The sequence below is a fragment of the Lonchura striata genome, chromosome 20, assembly GCF_050655825.1.
Source record: "Lonchura striata isolate lonStrDom1 chromosome 20, ASM5065582v1, whole genome shotgun sequence".
Taxonomy (NCBI): domain Eukaryota; kingdom Metazoa; phylum Chordata; class Aves; order Passeriformes; family Estrildidae; genus Lonchura; species Lonchura striata.
Window position 1 is genome coordinate 9,588,252 of NC_140722.1, and position 19,574 is coordinate 9,607,825.

Genomic DNA, 19,574 nt, shown 5'->3' on the forward strand with positions numbered 1-19,574 from the left:
TGGCATGAAATATAAGGTGAAACCACAAACCCAGTGTTCTCTCCAAATGCTCAAGTGACAGAGAATCTGAACCAGGACGGGTTAAATGTCACTCTTGTCTTCTTTGCCCCATTAATTATTTTGTAATGTACAGTACAAAGCAGATGTACAGGTTGATGGGAAGCTTTCATTTGACCTGCCAGGTTATGTGGGATGGTGCTGTGTTGGAAATTCCTCAAATACATTTATATCCTAATGTGTGTTAATGCCTCCCTCATGCTCAACCCATACATTTAGGATATAGTGTAGTTATAGCTTGAAACCTGAACTGCTTTCATTGCAGCTTCTTTATAAAGTGATTAATGCAACTGGAAACAAATCCTGCCTTTTGCATCTCAATTTTATCTTCCATTGGGGAGAAACAAATGGAGGACTGCCTTCCCTACAGTTCAAACTCAGTAGATTTCATGTTTTTTACCCCTCTTCACCCCTCAGTTGCCTTAAATGTCTCAAAAGCCCTGACTTTTTTCCAAATTATATCCTTGTTGAAAGAAATTATACTTGGTCAAAGACCTTTGAAATCAAGCAGCTTTCACTCTGCCTGAGAAACTTTACAGATTCCAGGGTGGGGTTTTGTCTTCATTTGCAAGTTATTTATCTCTGTTAGTGATATCCCTTTTGAAATCCCTTAGCTGTTACATCCCATGCCCACTCAATACCTGTAGGCATATTTTTGCTTGATGTTGTTACTACATGCAACAGGAGACAGCCTCTATCCTGAAAGTCTTACAGCACTATACACTTGTCAGGCTGTTTGATAAGATTCTCTCTTTAATTTGCAGACTGTGCTAGGGAAAAAAAAAAAAAATTACATAAAAACCTTGGCCATGGATCTTTTGCACCCCAGCACAGCCCTGGCAGCACGAGGTCATTTTTTGGTTGCTGCCCATGGAGGTGCGTTGTGCTTTCAGACAGATGCCTGAGGAGCAGGTGAGGAGTTAACTTGCTGTTCAAAAGAAGCAACAAGGCGAAAACAGATCCAGAGGAAGAGTTTGTATTTCAGCGCCACAATCAGAGAGGGGTGGGGACAGTGTGATCTCCAGTGATGTGCAGAATGGCAGAGGGGGTGGGCTGTTGGACTGTCAAACTGCCTTAATTTAATTGCAAACACATGCTGATGAGTCCCCTCCTCCTGGACCTCAGGGCTGGGAAACTTTTTTTTGTCAGCTCCCTGCAGCTCAGAATTGAGGCAAATACGCTCCAGCAAACACCATGCTGATCAAACCTTCAGTTCTTGGAGGCTTTTTGTATTTTCTCCTCCTGCCTGGTTTCTCCTGCTCCTGCCCCAGCCGCTGCCTGTGCTTCAGGACTACAGTGAGATGCATGCATCTGATGTTGGAAACCATCCCCGAGATCCCGCCCCAGACAAACATTCTGTGAGTAACCACTTCATTTTCCTGCCTTCCTTACCTGCATGGTCTTTAGAAAAAAGGGGGGAAAAAAAAAAAAAGAAAAAAAAAAGTCAAGGCCAAAGGCATACATTTTATCCTCTTTTCCTCCTGCAGAGTTACCAGTCTCAAGACTGTTTTGTGCTTTTAAAACACGAAACTGCCTCTTCTGGCATCAGTTAATTGCTAATGGGACAATCAAGGGAATTGAAAAATTTAATGAGAGTAATTCCAAACAAGCACTGGAAGACAGTTTTGGGGAATCAAAGGTCAAAAACTGTTAAATTGATCTTATGGAAAGGAACACAGTTTGCATTTTAGAAGGCTTTGTGTATGGGTGTAGGGGAGAGAGGAAATAGAGCAGCTCAGGCTTTTGTCTCCAGTGACATGAACACTTTCCTTTTATATACAACACCATTTCAATACTGAATTTCTAAATACTGATTTTCCACTTTCTACTTGAACTGCTCAAACCAAAGTTGAGGCTTATTTGGAAAGTAACAGCTGTGGTAACTCACAGATTACTTGAGAAATAAGGAGAGGGAGCTGGTGGCTGAGTCCATTCAAACAGGAAAGGTGGAGGAAAAAGACATTGAATTCTTGGAGACTCCTAAAGAGCTCTTACTGATAGTTGCAGAAGAGCACTTCCCTGTGATTCTAACTAATCCTAAATTTAAAGGTGGCTTTAAGATGCAGTGACACGTGACAAAATCCTTCCCTCTGTGCTATTACCTGATCCCTTGTCATGGATGACCCTTTTTTGTAAGTAGTTGGGAAGACTTGTCAAAAATGAATTTTCATTTTCGTCCTCCTTAAACTGCTGCTGGTTGCAAACCTTTTCCAACATGATTTTGAGCAGCTTTTCCCTTTGCTTGTAACAACCTCACTTTTATCTCAGCTGGCACATCCATGCCAGCTTTTCTCCCAGGAACATCTCACTGATATTGCTAGTGCACCTTCTCTGCTGGCAGCCAGAGGAACATGCTGTGGGCAGGATGCTGGCATTGGACTGCTGCCATCCAGGTCTGCTTTGGTGGGTGGAGACCACAGAGGTTCTTGCATTGGTGGCCCACAGGATGAGATCTACACTTGCTACAGCTGCCAAGGCGTTCTCACTGCCTGGGCTGGTGCTGGAGTGATTATTTGCAGTGTGACCCTGCTCAGTACTTGCTCACTGGGCAGTGCTTATGTGCTCTTACGGTAATTTGCAACATCTGACTCTTCACACTCTTACCAACCTTTTCCTCCCTTTTATTCCCCTGCATCTTGAAATACTACAATATTTAAAGAACCCTGACACTGATTTTAGCAAAGTAACTTATTCCTCTTTGTTTAGACCTAGATTTTATTGAGGGAAAAGTTTGTTCCATTGGCTGGACTGAGGTATTTCTGAGATCACTGAAGCTAAATTCCTGTTCTCTGCAATGAGGCAACGTTTGCTGTCACAGTGGAGCCTGAGTGTGTTTCTGCTAGAGATCCTTCCAGTGCAGAGGGAGGGAAGTTTACTGTGTCACCAACTCTTCCCTAGTTCTGGAATGGTGTGCTCCCTCAGGCAGCAGTACACTGCATTCTCTGCACCCCCTTGAATGGGAAACTGGCTTTTAAAACATTAAAGAAATAGTCTAGGTGTGAGATATTAAAACTGCAATATTGTAAAGGAAGATGACTATTCATGAACCAGTATTTTTAAGGTGATTTATCCATTTTAGCCTCTTTTACTACTATCTGCATAATTATAAGCAAACCACATATTGGTGATCAGAGATCCTCATAGACATAAAGACAGATGAGCCTGGTGAGTGCGCTGTGTTGGCAGATCATGGGCCTTTGTGTGGCAAGGAAAAATCCTGACTGTCTGGCAATCCTGAAGATCTAATGTGTGCAAATGCATTTACCAGCCAGCCTCCCATTTGTATCTGTTATAAATAGCATTTGAGTAATTAAACTTTTTTTGACTTGTGGAAGATCAAGGAATGCTTCTTAACCAAGCCCTGACTCCTCCAGCTTTTTGGTATGTTAGTGTTTCTCCTGGGAGAACCCTTGTGTCAGACTGAACATTTGGAATTATAGCAAGAATAGTCTTGATCATGGAATTATTCTGAGAAGAAAATGTGGGATTAGGATATTTTCCACAGTTAATCTTTGGTGTGAACAGGACTGAGCCTGTGACTGCAACTCCAAACACTGATCCCAGGCTCCAGCTCAGTTCCCTCGAAGAACAGCTGCAGTTTCCAGATGGAGTTTGCTTTGAAGTTGGGAGTTTGGGACTTTCTGACCTCTGCGACTCCGTGCCACCCTCTCTAAGAATCCTGGAAGAGTGGGGAAGTCTCCTAGCTGGCACAGGCTTGCTTCACCAGTGGCAGATGGCCCCTGGGGCCGCAGCCAGCTGGCGGCACTCGGAGCCGCCCATCGCCTTCTCGGAGCGGTGCTGGGGTTGGCACGGAACCAGCTCAGGATTGATGAGCTGTTACTGGCTCCTCTTGGGTCGCCATTTCCCTCCTCCCTTCCCAGTCCCAGCTGGGTACAGCTGAGGATCTGGCCCAAAGTCTGGTTTTTAGCAGTAGACTATTTATCTTTAGTAATGGAGACTGCATTAGCCCGAGCGGAGAATGGGATGGCAGGAACGACTACACATGTACAGATAAGCCATAAAAATTCATGGTGTAGAACTGCAAACGTATTTTGGCTGGTGTCTGTTCAATTGGAACATGATTATCCAGATGTGATCTGCTGGTTACCGCTGGGATTCAGGCAGTTCTTCCAGCCAGCAGCCCAAGGAAGGGAACAGATGTGGAACATACACTCTGAAAATTTCAATAGGTCTTTAACTTCACAGCCATTTGTTCTGCAGTGTGACATTTAAAACAATAAACTTCAAAACGTGTGGACATTAGAAGAAATCCATGGCAAGAAGTTCCCCTCTGGCTGGCAGCTAATGGATTGCAATCCAATTATCCATGGGTTATTCTTCTTTCTGCATTATGCAGGGCACATAATGAATGAGTATTGCTGGAGAAACATAGCTGAGGGCACAGGGCAGGATCCAGGATCTGAACACATCGCTGGCATGAACTGAAGGTGACCCAGTTGTTCACAGACCTGGTTGCTAATTGGGCAGTGTAAGCATGGCCAGCTGGACAAGTTTTGTTTCCCTTCCTCATTGTGCTGCTTTTGGTGCTTGCTCAGCTCCTCTCTTCCTCCTGCAGGAGGAAGGCTGGAGTTGGACAGGGTGTAGTTCTCTTAGTCTATTAATAAGCACGTTTTGAGAAGGAATTTTATACATTTTATACATTTATGCATATGTTGGGGAAAGGTTTACTGAGCAAACGAGTTCTTGGAAATGCTGCTCCATTTGTGGTCTCTGTCGTGTGTTTTGGGTTGAAGAAGGGATTACTCATTTCCTCTGTGTGTGAGGAAATGAGTATATCTTATATGCAGCCATTAAATGCACGCCCACACATTCTGCATGTGCCAGGTAGAAACTCCTTCTGACTTCTTGCACTGTAATATTTAATCCTTATTAAACCTTCTAGAGGTGACCAAGAACTTTACGTTCTATTTTTAGAAGTCTCTTCATTGGCAGGAAAATGGGGAGGGAAGGTATTTCAAATATATTTTCCTTCTAGAAACATTTCAACATCTTTTGAGAGAAGCTTCCTAAATCTCGTGACCTAAGTCTTGTGACCTTAAGTATTTAAAATCCTGCTTTCTCTGAACTTCCCAGTCCTTCAGCATCTGGTTCCCACTTGAGTATTCATATTTTTGTTGCCCTCATCACATCCCTCTCCCTGTAGGGATACCAGGACTCTTTCCTGTTCTCTTTAAGTATTTTTTGGTGAAAGAATGTATGTGTATTCTGGGTAAAAACTTTAATGATCATGCTCTTAAAAAGTGGAAGACTGACACTTAAGCTACACAAGACTCAATATTAAAGTGTTTATTTTACTTCCTCTGAATCAGGGTCAGAACATACTTCAGGAGGAGGGAAAGTTTTCTTCCTTTCATGTAGGCAGTATCTTGGATAAATGGTGCAAAGGAATTATGCATTAAGAGAGTCATGCTGCCATGAATGCCCAAGAATAGACTCAGCTGCTTTGGGTAGGATCAGACCCTACTCTTCATCCCACTCCTAATAATAATAGCTCAAATTATCTAACATTGATGAATTCAGCATCTTTTTATGTAATCTTCCAACCTGAAAATGTGTTCAGGATGAAAACTATGTTTTGGAGGTATTCCTGGTCCCTACCCTTCCTGGAAAGACCTAAAGGGATGCCAGGTGGTATTTGAAATGATCCCACCAGGAATGAGGCACCAGCAGAACCCTCCTGCCCTGGCACTGCCTTTCAGGCAGAGCATTCCCAGCAGCTTACATGGACAGAAAAAGTGAGATCAAACCAGCTTGGTACACTGGCTGCTGGATTATGGTCAAGTTCCTGCCCCAGCTGACGCAGAGGGAGCCCTTTAGAACCTGACTCCTGTTTGTGGGAGCTGAAATCTTAAAAAGCTGGGTTCAGGAATGCCTGTGGTAATTTTCTTAATTAAAATCTAGTGTTTCTGAATCTTCAAAATAAGTGGTGTGGCAGTGCAGCAGGGAACCACAGCCTGTTCCTACAGAGTGAGGCTCCCTGCAGCTGCTTGCTCTCCACTTGTTTCAACCATGATCCCATCATTTCATTTCCTTGTATCTCCACACTCAACATATTTTCCTTCCTCTTCACACTCTGAACAGTCAAATTTTGATGTCTTAAACTGGTAAGGCCCAAAATAGCCAGGACTTGGAAAATCCTCAGCCCTGAGCCTCCCCATGGTCTCCCCATCTGCCTCGCAGGGCTGGCAGGGCTCAGCTGTCCATGTAAGGGGTTCTGGGATGAAGGCTGTAATTTATTAAAGCCATTTGGGGACTTGTGTGGGACAGGGACATTCCTGAGTTGGGGAGCTGATGACAGTGAGTCTGGAAGGCTTCATTTCCATCTCAGAAAGGCAGTTTTCCCTTCCTGCCAGGAGTGGTGTGGTTTGGCAGGACTGGGGAACCTGCAGAGCTGACTCTGATGTTGTGCAGATAAATGTGAGGAACAAACATATTTCTGATGTCCTGGCTCTTCTTGTATATTGGAAACTTGTCCTATATATTTTTAGGATGTGTTTAGGATGTCTTTCACGCCCTCCTTTCCTCTGGAAACACAGGGAGGAGCTTCAACATCTTTATCTCTGTAAGAGCACCTTTACTCTCGGTGTCACTGCTGGTGGTGATTGTGTGGCTGACACTTTTCTAGCAATTCTGGGCAGAACCTTCAGCATCCCTGCTGTGCACAGCAATGGGAGCACAAAGGATTCTTCAATGACACAAACCCAGTAATTTCCACAGAACTGCAGTAAAATGCCTCTTGTAGCTAATTATCTGCTTAGTTAACATAGTAATACATGAGACTCTGAAAGCCTAAATAGATTAAACAGAAGTGGAAGTTTCTTGTAAAAGCCATTGATTGCTTTGTGTGCTAATCACTGATAATTATTTAACACAAGGCTTGCAGGGATGGTTGTTCTGATAGCAGCTGAGAGGCTCAGACAGATTCCAGTGCCATTCTGTAAAGACCCATTTCCCCATCCATGTGCAAATTCTGGCATTCTTTGTAGTCTCTGTCAATAATTCCCAAATTCAGAAAAGGTGACTAATTTCTACAGCTGATCCTGTATTATCCACATATTCCAGGTCACTTTCCTGTCAGAGCATGAGGGCTTGGTGAGATTTTAAGGTGAGCCAGTCAAACTGGAGCTGTCCAGAGGGATCTGTGTTGGGTGATGTTATCCCAGGCCTCCACTCTGTGTAAAGGTAGAAAAGGATCCAGAATCCTTTAGCAGCAGCTGTTCCTTGTGGGAAGGTCATCTGTAATCTCAGACTGCCATCCTTGAAATCATGGGGGAGAGTTAAATAATGAGGGATTATTTTTCCCCCCCTATTTTTCAAATTCCCAGGTGGAAAGAAGTGGGCAGGAGGGAGGGAGCCCAGCTGCTGTGGAGCAGCTGCCCTGGGACAGGCTCTGTGCTGGGTCCCTGTAAAAAGCACATTTGTTCCTGAACAGAAACGTGAATTTCCAGAGTGAGTGCCCTGGGAATAGAGAGGAACAAGTGTTTCTGTGTGAGAGGAGACAAACTGTGAGGAAGGTTCTCAAACACATGCAAGGCAGGGAATTCCCAGTGCAGCCCTTCACTGCCGGCAATGCTTTAGGCTAAAGCAAGGGCTGCAGTGAAAACTAAGGATGAGCCAAAGTATTGGGGTTTTTATGGGGTAAAGAGGAGTATGTAGGTTCCTCTGCATGCCCAGGGATGTTCTTTGCTGTGCAGGGACATCAACACTGGTACCTTTTAATGCTGTCTGGCGTGCAGGGAGCAGAATAGCCTGGTCCATCCTCCAGGGCAGGATCCACCTACCTAAACCATGTGTGGCTAATGCCTGTCTCACCTGAAGCCCACTGAGTGTTTTATGAGCCTTGCTAAATGAGATATTAAAAAAAACAAAAACAAAACCCTGAATCTGCAGTTTCAGTCAGTGACTATTTGCCCTTTCTATTTGTAGCAATTTCCTGCCATAGTTATTTTATCTATGGTTAAATAAGAAATTTAAGTTCTTTTCATTGTCATGTTTTCTAGACTTCATATCATTCCCATTGCTTTATTTTGGATTCTCTCCAGTTATTTCACATCATTGCTTGAAATGAAGTGCTCAGAGAAGGGATGCAGTGTTTCTGTTCCTTTTTTGTCTGTGGGGAAAGCTGTTGCCTTTGTGATGGAGAGCAAACCAAAATGAACTTTCCAAAGGACTGAAAGATATCTGGGGTCCAGACAATCATCTAAAGGCCTTACCTGGAAAGAGAAAACAGAAGAAAAATTAAAATATTTTATTAAAATAATGAGCTAAGCTTTATTACATGCTCCTTGGGGGTGGTGTAGTTTAAAAAGAACTCTGTGTGTTTTAAAGGACTGCAGTTATCTTCATTCATTAAAACAATCAGAGGCTTTTTGTCCCCACCTGCAGCCTGTGACCCAAAGTTGGGTTTTACACTTCACTGCCTGCTGCCTTCCCTGAGCCTGGTCAGCTCCAGCCCTGAGCCCTGTGTGTCCCTCCCATGTATTTGTAATATTCCCCGTTACCTGCACTAATTACAGGGCAGCAGGGTTGGTGTTTGTGCATTGCAGGCTATAAATCAACTTTGCATTTCTTCACCTTTTTTCCTGCTCTAGTAAAAGTCTTTGCTGGTTTCCTTTTAATGAGGCCATGGAGAAGAGGCAGCACGCTGTGCTGTCACTGCTGCCAGTGGTGAATTGGGGCAGCCTTTCCTTGGAAAAATCCATAAAGATACCCTCAATTCACATTGTCAGGGAAGAAAGATATAGAACTCCCTCCAAGAAGAAAGGCAAGAAATTTGAAGCAATTTGAAGCAATGCATGCCAAACACTGAAAATGTCAGAGATGATCCTTTGGAGCTGCAGCTTGCAGTGGACAACCAGAGAGAGTAAACTGCAATTAGAAATATTGGGGTTTTTAAATATCCTGAAGCTGTGTTTGTTTCTGCCCTCTAATTCTTCTCTGTGCAATATTTACCACTACGAGAGGCAAAAGACTACTTTCTATATTAGACTTTTGAATCCTTTGGTCAAAGTGGAAAAGTTAAAGGGAAAAAACCACAACAGAAAAAACTTCCACTGGCCCATATGCTGTTGCATGCAGTGATAACAAAGGGGTAACAAGGCAGAGATTTGATTTTTCAGTATAATTTAAGTAAAACTGCCTAAAAAGTAAGAAAATTTATTACGAAATTTTTAGCATAAAGTGACTACATTTTGCAAACTGTTAAGCTAAAGAAATGTTACATTTTGGAGCAATGGTTTTATACTGAAATAAGTCAGGTTTACATTAGATATTAAGCAGAAAGGTTTTACTCAGAGCATGTTGAGGTCCTGGGACACGTTGTCCAGAGCAGCTGTGGCTGCCCCATCCTTGGAAGTGTCCAAGGCCAGGCTGGACAGGGCTTGGAGCAGCCTGGGACAGTGGAAGGTGTCCCTACCATGGCAGAGGGGAGGTGGAATGAGATGAACTTTCAAATCCTTTCCAACTCAAACCAACCTGTGATTCTATGATTCCACGATCTTAAAATAAAATCAGCTTTACTCATTGTGCAGCCTCTTCCTGAGTACTTGCTCCAAGCTGTTTCAGACCCCTTGGGTCCTCTCTGTCTGTTTGAGGTTATCAATGACAGCACATTCTAATTTGAATTTTATAAATGCCATGATTCTTGTTGATGCCTGTCTCAAGACAAGTTGAATTTGCAGCTATTTGTAGAACCCTTGTTTTAAACTCTGCCTCCAAGTGTGGCTTTACCACCAGAACAGGCAACTCGTGCTTTTTTCTTCTTAAATAAAATGCCCTTAAAAGGCTGCCTTAACCTGAAAAAACAGCTGTGTATTCCCTAAGTGTGATAGATCAAGCAGTGCAGGAGAAAAAAAAAATTTACTTCAGTGTGTGCTTTGGACAGAAACTTGCAGCAATCCCCATTTGTCAGCTTTTGTGATTTGTTATAATACACTGGGCCACGCAAGGTGCCAAATCAATGCACATTCCCTATAGATGTGTTTCTTCTTGGTTAACCAGGTTAAACCACTTAGCTCTTATTTCATGATCCCATTAGCAATCCAAACCCCATGGTTTTGGGTTCCAGGCTGATGTAGTTCCATGGGCAGCCCTTGAAATTTGCCAGAATCCCCTGGACTCCAGTAATTCTAATTGCAGTTGGCACAGATCTGAAATGCAGGCAGAGATAAGCTGTTGTAAGTCTTGGAGCATTGCAGAGCAAAATGGGAAATTCTTATTATATGAGGTTATTTGAGCAGATTTAACCATTGTAAGGCAGAGATAGTTTTAGTAGGGAGCTTAATTATGGGTCCATATGTTGATGTGTGTTCTTGTACAAATCAGGATGAGATGCAAGAGTAATTACATGTGAATTTGGGGTGTTTTGCTGCAGACTTTTCTGGTGCTCATGGGAATGATCCCTTGAGTCCTTGTAGTGTCTGGTTTTCTGTGGAATTAGATAAAGAATTTTATCACTATAGGCTTGTCCCAGCTACTGGCTGACTTTACAGACAAGAGAAGACCCCAACCATTGTCCCCACTCCTTCTCCAATCCCTTCCCTGGTCTAATGACTTGTTTATATCCTCTGCTTTTAGGGATTTGCGCTTCAACCACATCAAGGAGATACAGCCTGGAGCCTTCAGAAGACTGAAGAACCTCAACACACTGTAAGTTGCACTCCAAGGATTTCCATTTATTACTTCTGTTAGTACTGTCTCCTAAAATGGCCTAAAGGTGGCTTTGGGCTTTTATTTATTTCACTCCAGTTATGCATATCCAGCCAAAGCTTTAAAATTACCTCTATTCCACCCTGTGTCCTGTTTCTTACCTTCCTTTATTTAAATGTGTTGTTCACTAACTTTCATTTTTCACAATTAACCTTTCTGTTTAAAAATAAAATATGATGAGCTCCAGCACTGACTGAGGCTGTTTGAGTAGGTATGGCCTTAGAGTAGCCCATAAAAGAAGTTCTCACCTGGGATCAAGGACTAAAATCATCTTCCTTTCCATGGTCTCCTCTAACACATGAACCACATCAGCTGCTCTGTGTCAGTTCCACTGAGCACCCTTCAAATGCCATCTTTCCCTATGCCTTGCCCTAAAAGAGGTGCCAGGCAGGAATGGGGATAGAAGGCTGCCCCTCCAGCCTTGTATCACACTCTCACATCACTGCACACTCTGCTCCACTAACCAGCTTCTCACTCTTCCCAGAGGAAATCCTGGGATTCTCTGCTCCTTCTGGCTGCTGCAGGGCTTGGAGACAGATCTGAGTGCATCTTCACCCCGTAGCCAAGGAACTGCAAACACACCAGCTCCCAAATCAGAACCAGAAGCTGTGTCAGCACAGCACTGGGCTGGAGGCACTCGGGCTGCTGAGGCTCAGATCTAATTACTCGAGTTGTGACATGGTGCTAACAGCTATAGGATTTCCAGGTCCAAGCCAGAACTCCTCGGTGAGGCAAGGCAGCTCCTTTGGGAGCCTGACAGATGTTCATATGTTCATGATCCCAAGTGGCAACAGAAAGTTCAGGTTGTTTTTTTCTCTCTGGCCTTGAGCAATCTGAAGTCCCTGATCCTGTGAAGGTGGCAGAGCTGAAGGAAGGCAAACCTGGGCAATAAGGCATTCAGTCAACACTAAGTAGTTGTAGGAAAAGTGGGGTTACAGCAGGACTTTATTATTGAGACCTGCTGAAGCATTATCTTTGAAAAAATCAGCATTTGACAAATGTCTTCCACTCTGTGTGTGGGGCTGAGTGGCCAAGCCGTGGGTGCAGGATGCTCCAGAGGACCCTGGCTGTGGCCCAGGACAGGTGGTCATCAAATGCACTGGTCAAAAACTTTACTGCCACTCATGCTGTTCATCCAGAACAGCCCAGGTTAGTCTCTCAAACAGCACTGTGTGATGCTTAGTTGCCAAAAATAATAGAGAAGAAAGGATGCTTTGGATGGATTTCTGACATTCGAGATAGGGTCAGATACAGTGAGAAATGAGGAAAAAACTATCTAGAGAGATAACAGAGTTCAAATCTTTAGGGTTTTGTCTTATCACAAAGCTCTGCTGAGGCCTCTTGATCTCCAGCCCTGCTCTTCCACCCCTGGGGCTGTCCTGAGTGGAGGAAACAAAGGGTTCCAGATGAAGTCATCTCAGCGTGGTGCAGGCAGATGTTTGGCAGCAGCTCCCAGGACCACCAGGAGAGTTTCAGCCGAGCCCTGGGGAAAATGAGGATGCTGGCAGGGCTTCCCTGGGAGAGAGGCTCCACCCAACCTGCTGAGCTTTGTAAGGGGTCCCAATTCCTGCCCTGCCAGCACCTTGGGCTGGGCAGGACTCTGACCCATGCAGGACTTTTGCTTCTGTTTCTGACTCTTCCACTCTGTGCAGAGGTGGGTACAGAGTGGACTGAGGGGGAAGGACCTGTCTCTCTCTAACACCTTCTTGTGCTCCACAAATGCCTCCAGTTCTTTTTCCTTTTTGTCTCCACACTCTCCTGGACAGACACCTCAAGGACAGCAAGTCCCTGAACAGATGTTAGAGGGAATAGGCAGGAGTGCACCCCTGGCATCCCTGAGCTCGTGATTTGGGATGCCAGGGCAGTAAGAGCAGTGTGTTTTCACAGATGGTGGGCAGACACTCCTGCTGTCCCTAAACAGTGTCCTGTGGCCATTGCCAGAGCTGGGACATGGACCAGGTGAAACACTGCTCTAACAGAATACTTTTATATTTGGATTCTGACAATCAACCTGATTTGACACGGAAACATTTCCATTTAGATAGCACTGCTTATGCTTAGTTCTATTTCTTGGTCCTGTTGCTTAGTTCCTATTTCCATCAGGCTGGAAAACTCAGTCATTCTCACATTTGTAGTAGTTAACTCCCACAGCTGAAGAGTTTGATAACTGGCTGGGAGAACATTGGACCTCACACTCCTGAAGCAAATTTCTCTCCAGGAACTTTGGTTTGTCCAATTCCCACATCAAAACTGACAAGAGCTGAAGAATTTGCTGATGTTTCCTAGATGGTAAATTTTGCCTGGGGACTTAGATAGCTTTTCAAGTGATAAAGAGAATAAATCCTTTAATATCACTAAGAGATTTCCTGTGAAAATTTGTCCAGAAAATTTGAAGTGAGAGGTTTGGAGGATAGAATAGCTCAGGTTCCACGTGCAGAGCTCTGAGCTTGCAGCTTTCTGCAACTGAATTTAAATAAGTCTTCCATAAGCAAATAAATGTTTTTTAAAGAGCTTTTTCCATAATGTCAGAGGAAGAGCAACAGATTCTGGTGAAGCTTCTGTTCTCCATCTCCTTTAGGGCAGGGTGGCTGTTCTGTGTCCAAGTTTGACAGTTTATAAACCACCCCGAAGAGGAAACCTTTGTAGCCTGGATGCAGGGAAATGGGTTGAGATCCTGACAGGAGAGGAGCCTGTGTGGATGTCCAGTGGGGCTGTTCAACAGTTCAAACCCTTTCCTCTGCTGTGGGAGATTAGATAAATCACAGAGCACCACTTTAGCAGGAGCTCTGTTTGTGGAAGAGTCACAGTCACTGTTTGCTTCCAGCTGGGCATTCCTGGTGCAGCACCACAGGTAATGAGCAGTTATCCTAAATCCTGCACCACTGGGACTTCCTGTGCCTGTGTGCAGGTGGAGGAGTTCTCTTAGGCTGAACATCTCAGAGAGCTGGAAGGTTTCCTCATTCCCTCCTGCTGGCTCTGCTCTGTTCCCATCTGTGCAGGTGGTGCTGGGTATTTTTAATCTCTTAATATGTCCCATTCGTATATAAAAAAAATGCAGAAGGGAGAGTGAGGCAAAACCCCCTTTTGTATGCCATCCCCACCTCCCCAGCTCCAGGACAGCTGCTTTGCTGCAGTTTGCCATCACTTGCTGCCTGGCTGAAGCCAGCATTAGCTCAGAGCAGCTGCTGGGCTGTGGAAGAGAGAGGAAACGCTGTGAGCCCATGGTGAGGCCCAGCCTCTCACTGCTTTCTAATTTCTGCTCCTTTAGGTCATTTCTGGGTGGGGATGGATGATGACACCCCTGGGATGTGCCCTGTCACCCCCTTTGGTTCACTGCTGTGTTTTCAAAGCACAGCCAAAGGGCTGCTGCTCCTTGGGTCTCTCCAGAACCACCCATGGAAATGTCCAAGCCAGGGACCAAAGTTTCTTTACATCCCCCGTGGGTATTTTGGTATTCCTGAGGCAAGAGCACCCTAGAGAGCAGGACTCTGTGGAGACCACATGGCTTGTGCCTCTGCCTGGCCCTTTGCCCTGTCATGCTCACATCATATTTCTCTTTCTGCTCAGGTGAGAACAAAACATTTCTGGTGAGCCCTGCAGCTCTGCTTTAGGTGCTGCTGGTGAAGAGGCTGAGTGAACAGAGCAGCAATGTGGAGTTTCTGTGTTTTATTCTCTAGTAACTCCTGAGAGAACGTGCTGCTGCCAGCAAGGAGGGGTGTCAGAGCCTGTTTGGATCTCAGAATAAAAGTTTCTCCCTTAAATATGGGAGATAACAATTCCAGATCATTCTGTCAACAAGGGGGAATGTGTGGTTGAACATAAAACTCAATTTTTTGCGTGATGATTTCTATTAATGGCATGAGGAAAAAAAAAATAGCTGTTTGTCACAATGATTGTAGGATGTAGATTGTCAATGAAAGGAGGAAAGAACATGGTTTGAGTCTGAATTCTGTCCTGTCACATCATTTAATGCATTCTTCAAAACAGAAAACCACTCATTTAATGCAACTTAAGCCTCTGCCTGGCAACCTGGAGAGAGGGTGGGGACAGAGAAAGGAGAGGCAGTCAGCACATAAAACCTAGAGGAAACTGGATGTAAAATGTTCTCTTGGTGATTCTGGGCCAGATCTCATAGTGCTTGTATATCTCAAACGTCCCAGGAGGGTTTTGCAGGAATAAAACCTGTGTGATTGAGTTCTCCTACTCATGTGGAGTCCAATTTATGGGGCATGAAGGGGAGTGCCCCATCCTATTGCCAGGAAACATGCTTCTGACACTGTCAATTTGGCCTGTTTTGCTACAGGGTGTGGTTAAGATAATGAGGATGATAATGATCTTCCCAGCCTGTCTGCCAGAGCATTTATTCCCAGCAGATCTGGGGTCCCAGCTCTTCCAGCCCTCTAAGAGTAGCAGGAATTTGGGCATTTTTGTTATGGATGGCAGCAGGGACCAATAGCCAGGCCATGCCAGGACTTTGCACTCTTTGCCTGGGTGAATTGCACAGGAATCAAGGAGCAGACAGATGTGCAGGAGCCATCCAAACTCTTTCTAGGAGCCAGCTGTGCAGCCTTGTCCATGGATTTCTCTGAAAGCAGCATTTTGGAATAAGTGGGCTATTATTGATTTCACCATTATCTCACTTACCAGCAGTTTCCAGGATTTATCCTTCCATTGCAATGGGGAATCCTGAGACAGGAAGCAGAGATGGCTTCTTCCGTGCACTTTTTATTCTTAAATCAGGCAATGAACAAATTTTTAAGTATCAGACGATGAGATAAGAGCCCTGTGAGCTTCTTGCCATCTGAACTTCCAGGATTCATCTTATTTGGCTGGGTCAGTGATTACACTCCCTTGAACTGTACAAAATAGCCAAGACAACAAAACAGACTGGGATAATGCTTTTAAATAGCCCCAAAACACAGCCAGACAACATAATGGGATTTGAAATCCCAGTGGAGATCAGTCCTGGTCTGAACTCTGAGCACTAAAGATAATAATCAAGCAATCTGGAGCAAAGGGCTCCAGACCATGCTGCTGGTGTGACCCTGCTGACGTGGTGGCTGTCACCTGTCCCCTGCCATTGCCAGGTGTGTGACAGGGGCTCACATCCATGGGAATGACATCGGTGCTGGCACCCCTCTGGCAGCCCAGTGTGTGCTCAGAAGTGGGGCCAAGGCTCAGCCAGCAGAGAAGGAGCTGCCTTGTCCTGCTCTGGCCAGAGATGAGAGCGGATGGGGCAGGGAGGGAAGCAGGGCTGGTGCCTGGGTTGTCTTTGTCCTGCAGGCAAATAGACAAAAGCTCTCTCCCACACTGCTCTCAGGCAGTCTTTTCCAGCCCTTGGGTATTCAGTCATCAAATAAACTTTGGGTTGATGCTCAGGGACTGTATTTCTACCCAGCATAGCTGGCTGCCAGAGCAGGATTGTGTGTTCCAAGGACTTGACATCATTTTTGCATCCTGAAGGGTGAGCGGGGCTGTTTGCCCTCAGCCGTGTGTATGGAGCCATTGCTTCCAGCTGTGCAGGAGCTTTCCAGATTGCTCTTCCTTAACCTCTTCAGGCTGCCTGTGCCCAGCCCTGGGATGTGCAGCCTGGCAGTGGCACCCACACCCGTGGTACCAGGGCAGCTAATCCAGGGAGGAAGTCAAACCTAGGGTAATGAGGTTTTTCCCATTGCCTGACTTGCAAAGCTGTTTGCTCTTGAGTTTCTCACATGCTTTTTCTGACTCTCAGTGTAATTCTCCACCTGAGAAAAAAGCTGGTGAAAAGCTGGAGTGGCTCAGATGCCTGGAGAGAACTCATGAAGCTGCCATCACACATGTGTGCTTCTGACATCTTTTATCTCTTCTGTTATGCTTGAGGTGTTTTATTTCACCTTCATCTTCTTTTCCCACAAGTTGCCATCTCCATCTCTTTGTCTTTTCTCTCCATCCTTTACCTGCACAAACTGTTTTTGGACAGGAAAAGACCTTGGCTTTTAATGACAGAGGCTGGCTGCTCTTTTTGGTCCAGAAATTTGGGGCAGAAGATTGGGTTTTGCTGCTGGGAAAGTGCTGAACTGTCTTCTCACCTGCTGCCTGGTGGCAGATCATTCCTGAGGAGCAGAGCTGTGTCAAAAATCAACTTGTAAAATGCACATCCAGTGCATGTATTGGACATGACCCAACCTAGTACAGTCTGGCTGCTCTCACAGGGAATTGCTGTTTTTCCTACAACACCTGAAAAAGAAATTTTTGCAGTACACAGTCACAGATTCCTTCTCTGACCACAACTCCATTTAGGAATTTTAAAAATTAGTGGTGGCTGGTGAAATCCTCGCTCTGGGCTGTTCAGCTCTAAAAGCTCCACCAGCTCTGAGCTTTGCCAGACCTGAGCATCAGTGGGACCCACAGCGAGAGACCCGTGGGACTGTGGCTGGGCAGCCACGAGAACAGCTAAACTTGGTGTATTAGGGAGCTATTTATAAGTGATTTATTGTGTTTGCTCTGGGTTGGGCTTGGCAGGGGCTGCAGCAGAGCTCTGCAGGGCTCAGCTCTGTGGTTACACTGCTGCACAGCATGGCTCTGGCAGGGCTGGGCTGTTTCTGGGCTCTGGCACTGCCCATCAGTCACACACACAGTCATGGCAACTGCACACACAAGTGTCACACAGCTGTCCAGTGCCACGTGGCCCAGAGGTTTTGCATTAAAATTTGGCAAAAAAGCTCCTGAGTTCCGAAGAGGTTGTCTCTGAGCAGCCTCAGAAGTCAAAGTTGAATTTATTTCTTTCTCATTTGTGGGTATCAGTTGCAAAGTGATTGAAACAAAGCTATTAGCATTTTATGGCTCCTATAGCTCCACTGGGAACTGGTGTTTTAAACTGCGTTTGTACTTCTAAAAACTGGCTCTGTGCTCCCCTGGTCACTTGTTGAACACAACCAGGCACCTCCAAAACCATTGTGGTTGTACAAGAGTGGCAGCAATGATTTAATATCTCACTGCCCACTGCTTCTTTCTGCCTCTCTCCCATCCCTTCATCCCTTTCCTGGTGAAATTGTCCCTGTGGATGAAAACTGTGGCAAAAGGTCAGGAAAATACTTTGAACACTGCAATCTTGGAAGTACTTGGCCCCTCTGGGTGAGAAACCTTCATACTGCCTTGGCTGGTGTGAGGACCCAAAATTTGACTTGCTAACCCCATTACATCTTAAATTCTGTGACACCTGGGCTCAGAATTTTTCAGTGGGCATCCAAGAACAGAAATGCCACAAATCTCACATGTCCTGACTTCACCAGCTATGTTTTTCTTTCTTGATTTGAACAGGCTGCTGAACAATAACCAGATAAAACAAATCATGAGAAGATCCTTTGAAGATCTGGAGAACCTGAAATACCTGTGAGTTGGTGGTCCAGTAATTTCTTGACCTCTTCAAAATCTAACAACCCACTTTCAATATTTGCCAGTCAAGGATGTACTGTGTGTGTTTGGAGTTCAATGTCAGAGGTAGAAAACATTGCCCTTGAATCCAGGCTGCAAGTTCTGCTTTGGGTTGAGGGTCATTGCTGTTTCCTGTGACTTTTTAGAACAGAATTGCTGATCAGTTCACCTAATGCTGTTTCTTTTTTCTCCTTTTGAAAGCTACCTTTATAAAAATGAAATTCAGAGCATCCAGCAACATGCCTTCCACGGGCTCCGTTCCCTGGAGCAGCTGTAAGTACAGATGAGCCTTGTTTGCACATGGAGAGCAGCAGGCACTGAGTGAGGGGTAGGATGAAGCTTCTGCTCATTTCTCATCCAGATTTGCCAGGCTACACTGGGTTCATTTGAAAACAGCTGTTCTGAGTATTGGTTTTGGTTAGTTAGTGCTGAGGTCTCTTCCTACTGGTGTTCCATATGTTTTCTCCTGCCCCCAAACTTCTGGAACGTAGGAAGAACCCAGCTGTGCTTCTGATGGCCTTTATTTCCAAGGAGCTTATGAGGGAGGGGTCTGCAGGAGGGCTGGGAGAAGAAGGCTGTGCTGGGTTTGTGTTTGGGGATTCCTTGAGCAGAGAGTCAGATCTGGTCCTTTACTTAAACTGAGGGTGCTGGCTGAGTTTCTCTCCCATCCAAAGCTCTGCTGGGAATGGATGGATGAAGTGCAAGCCGAGTATTCCTGGGAGCTACCAGGATGGTGGTGTTCCCATGCTGCAGAGCATCTGGAAATTGCAGTGGGGGAAGACGATGGATCCAAACAAACACAGGGATGACCTTCCCTCAAGCTGTGTGGCACTCTGTGCTGAGTCTGGGATGGAGGGAGCCTCGTGTGTTTTCCTGGCAGCTGGAATCCATCACTCCAGCAGTCCCCACTTGCTCCCCTTCTGTGTCCAGCAAAACTCTGCTGTTTGTTCAAAGATGTTTTGTTTTTTGACTTAGTGCACCACCCTTGAGGTGACATGGGCACACTGGGGTCTGAGTCTTCTGACGTACCTTCCTAAACTGGGACTGGATTTTTCTTAATGGTGGAGAGAGTGTGAGCTTGGATATTGAATCATAGATATGTGGAATGGTTTGGCTTGGAAGGGACCTTAGAGCTCATTTAATTCCAACCCCTGCCATGGGCAGGGACACCTTCCACTATCCCAGGTTGCTCCCAGGCCCATCCAAACCTGGCCTTGGACACTCCAGGGATGGGGCAGCCACAGCTTCTCTGGGCACCCTGTGCCAGGGCCTCAACACCCTCAAAGGGAACAATTCCTTCCTAATGATTATTCTTCCTAAATAATTGAAATATAGGAATTACTCGTATCACTGGAGAGCAGGGACCAAAGGTGAAA

General features: G+C 45.2%; 1 protein-coding gene across 1 annotated transcript in view; it reads left to right on the plus strand.

Annotated features, from left to right (window-relative positions):
* The first annotated feature begins 1,099 nt into the window (after positions 1–1,099).
* Positions 1,100–19,574, plus strand: part of LOC110469024 (peroxidasin homolog) — a 44,042-nt gene continuing 25,567 nt past the window's right edge. The window contains exons 1-4 of the mRNA XM_021527418.4: positions 1,100–1,415; positions 10,654–10,725; positions 18,085–18,156; positions 18,400–18,471. Of these exons, the coding sequence (XP_021383093.2) occupies positions 1,252–1,415; positions 10,654–10,725; positions 18,085–18,156; positions 18,400–18,471 (380 nt within the window). The 5' untranslated portion in view covers positions 1,100–1,251. The remainder of the gene's footprint in view (positions 1,416–10,653; positions 10,726–18,084; positions 18,157–18,399; positions 18,472–19,574) is intronic.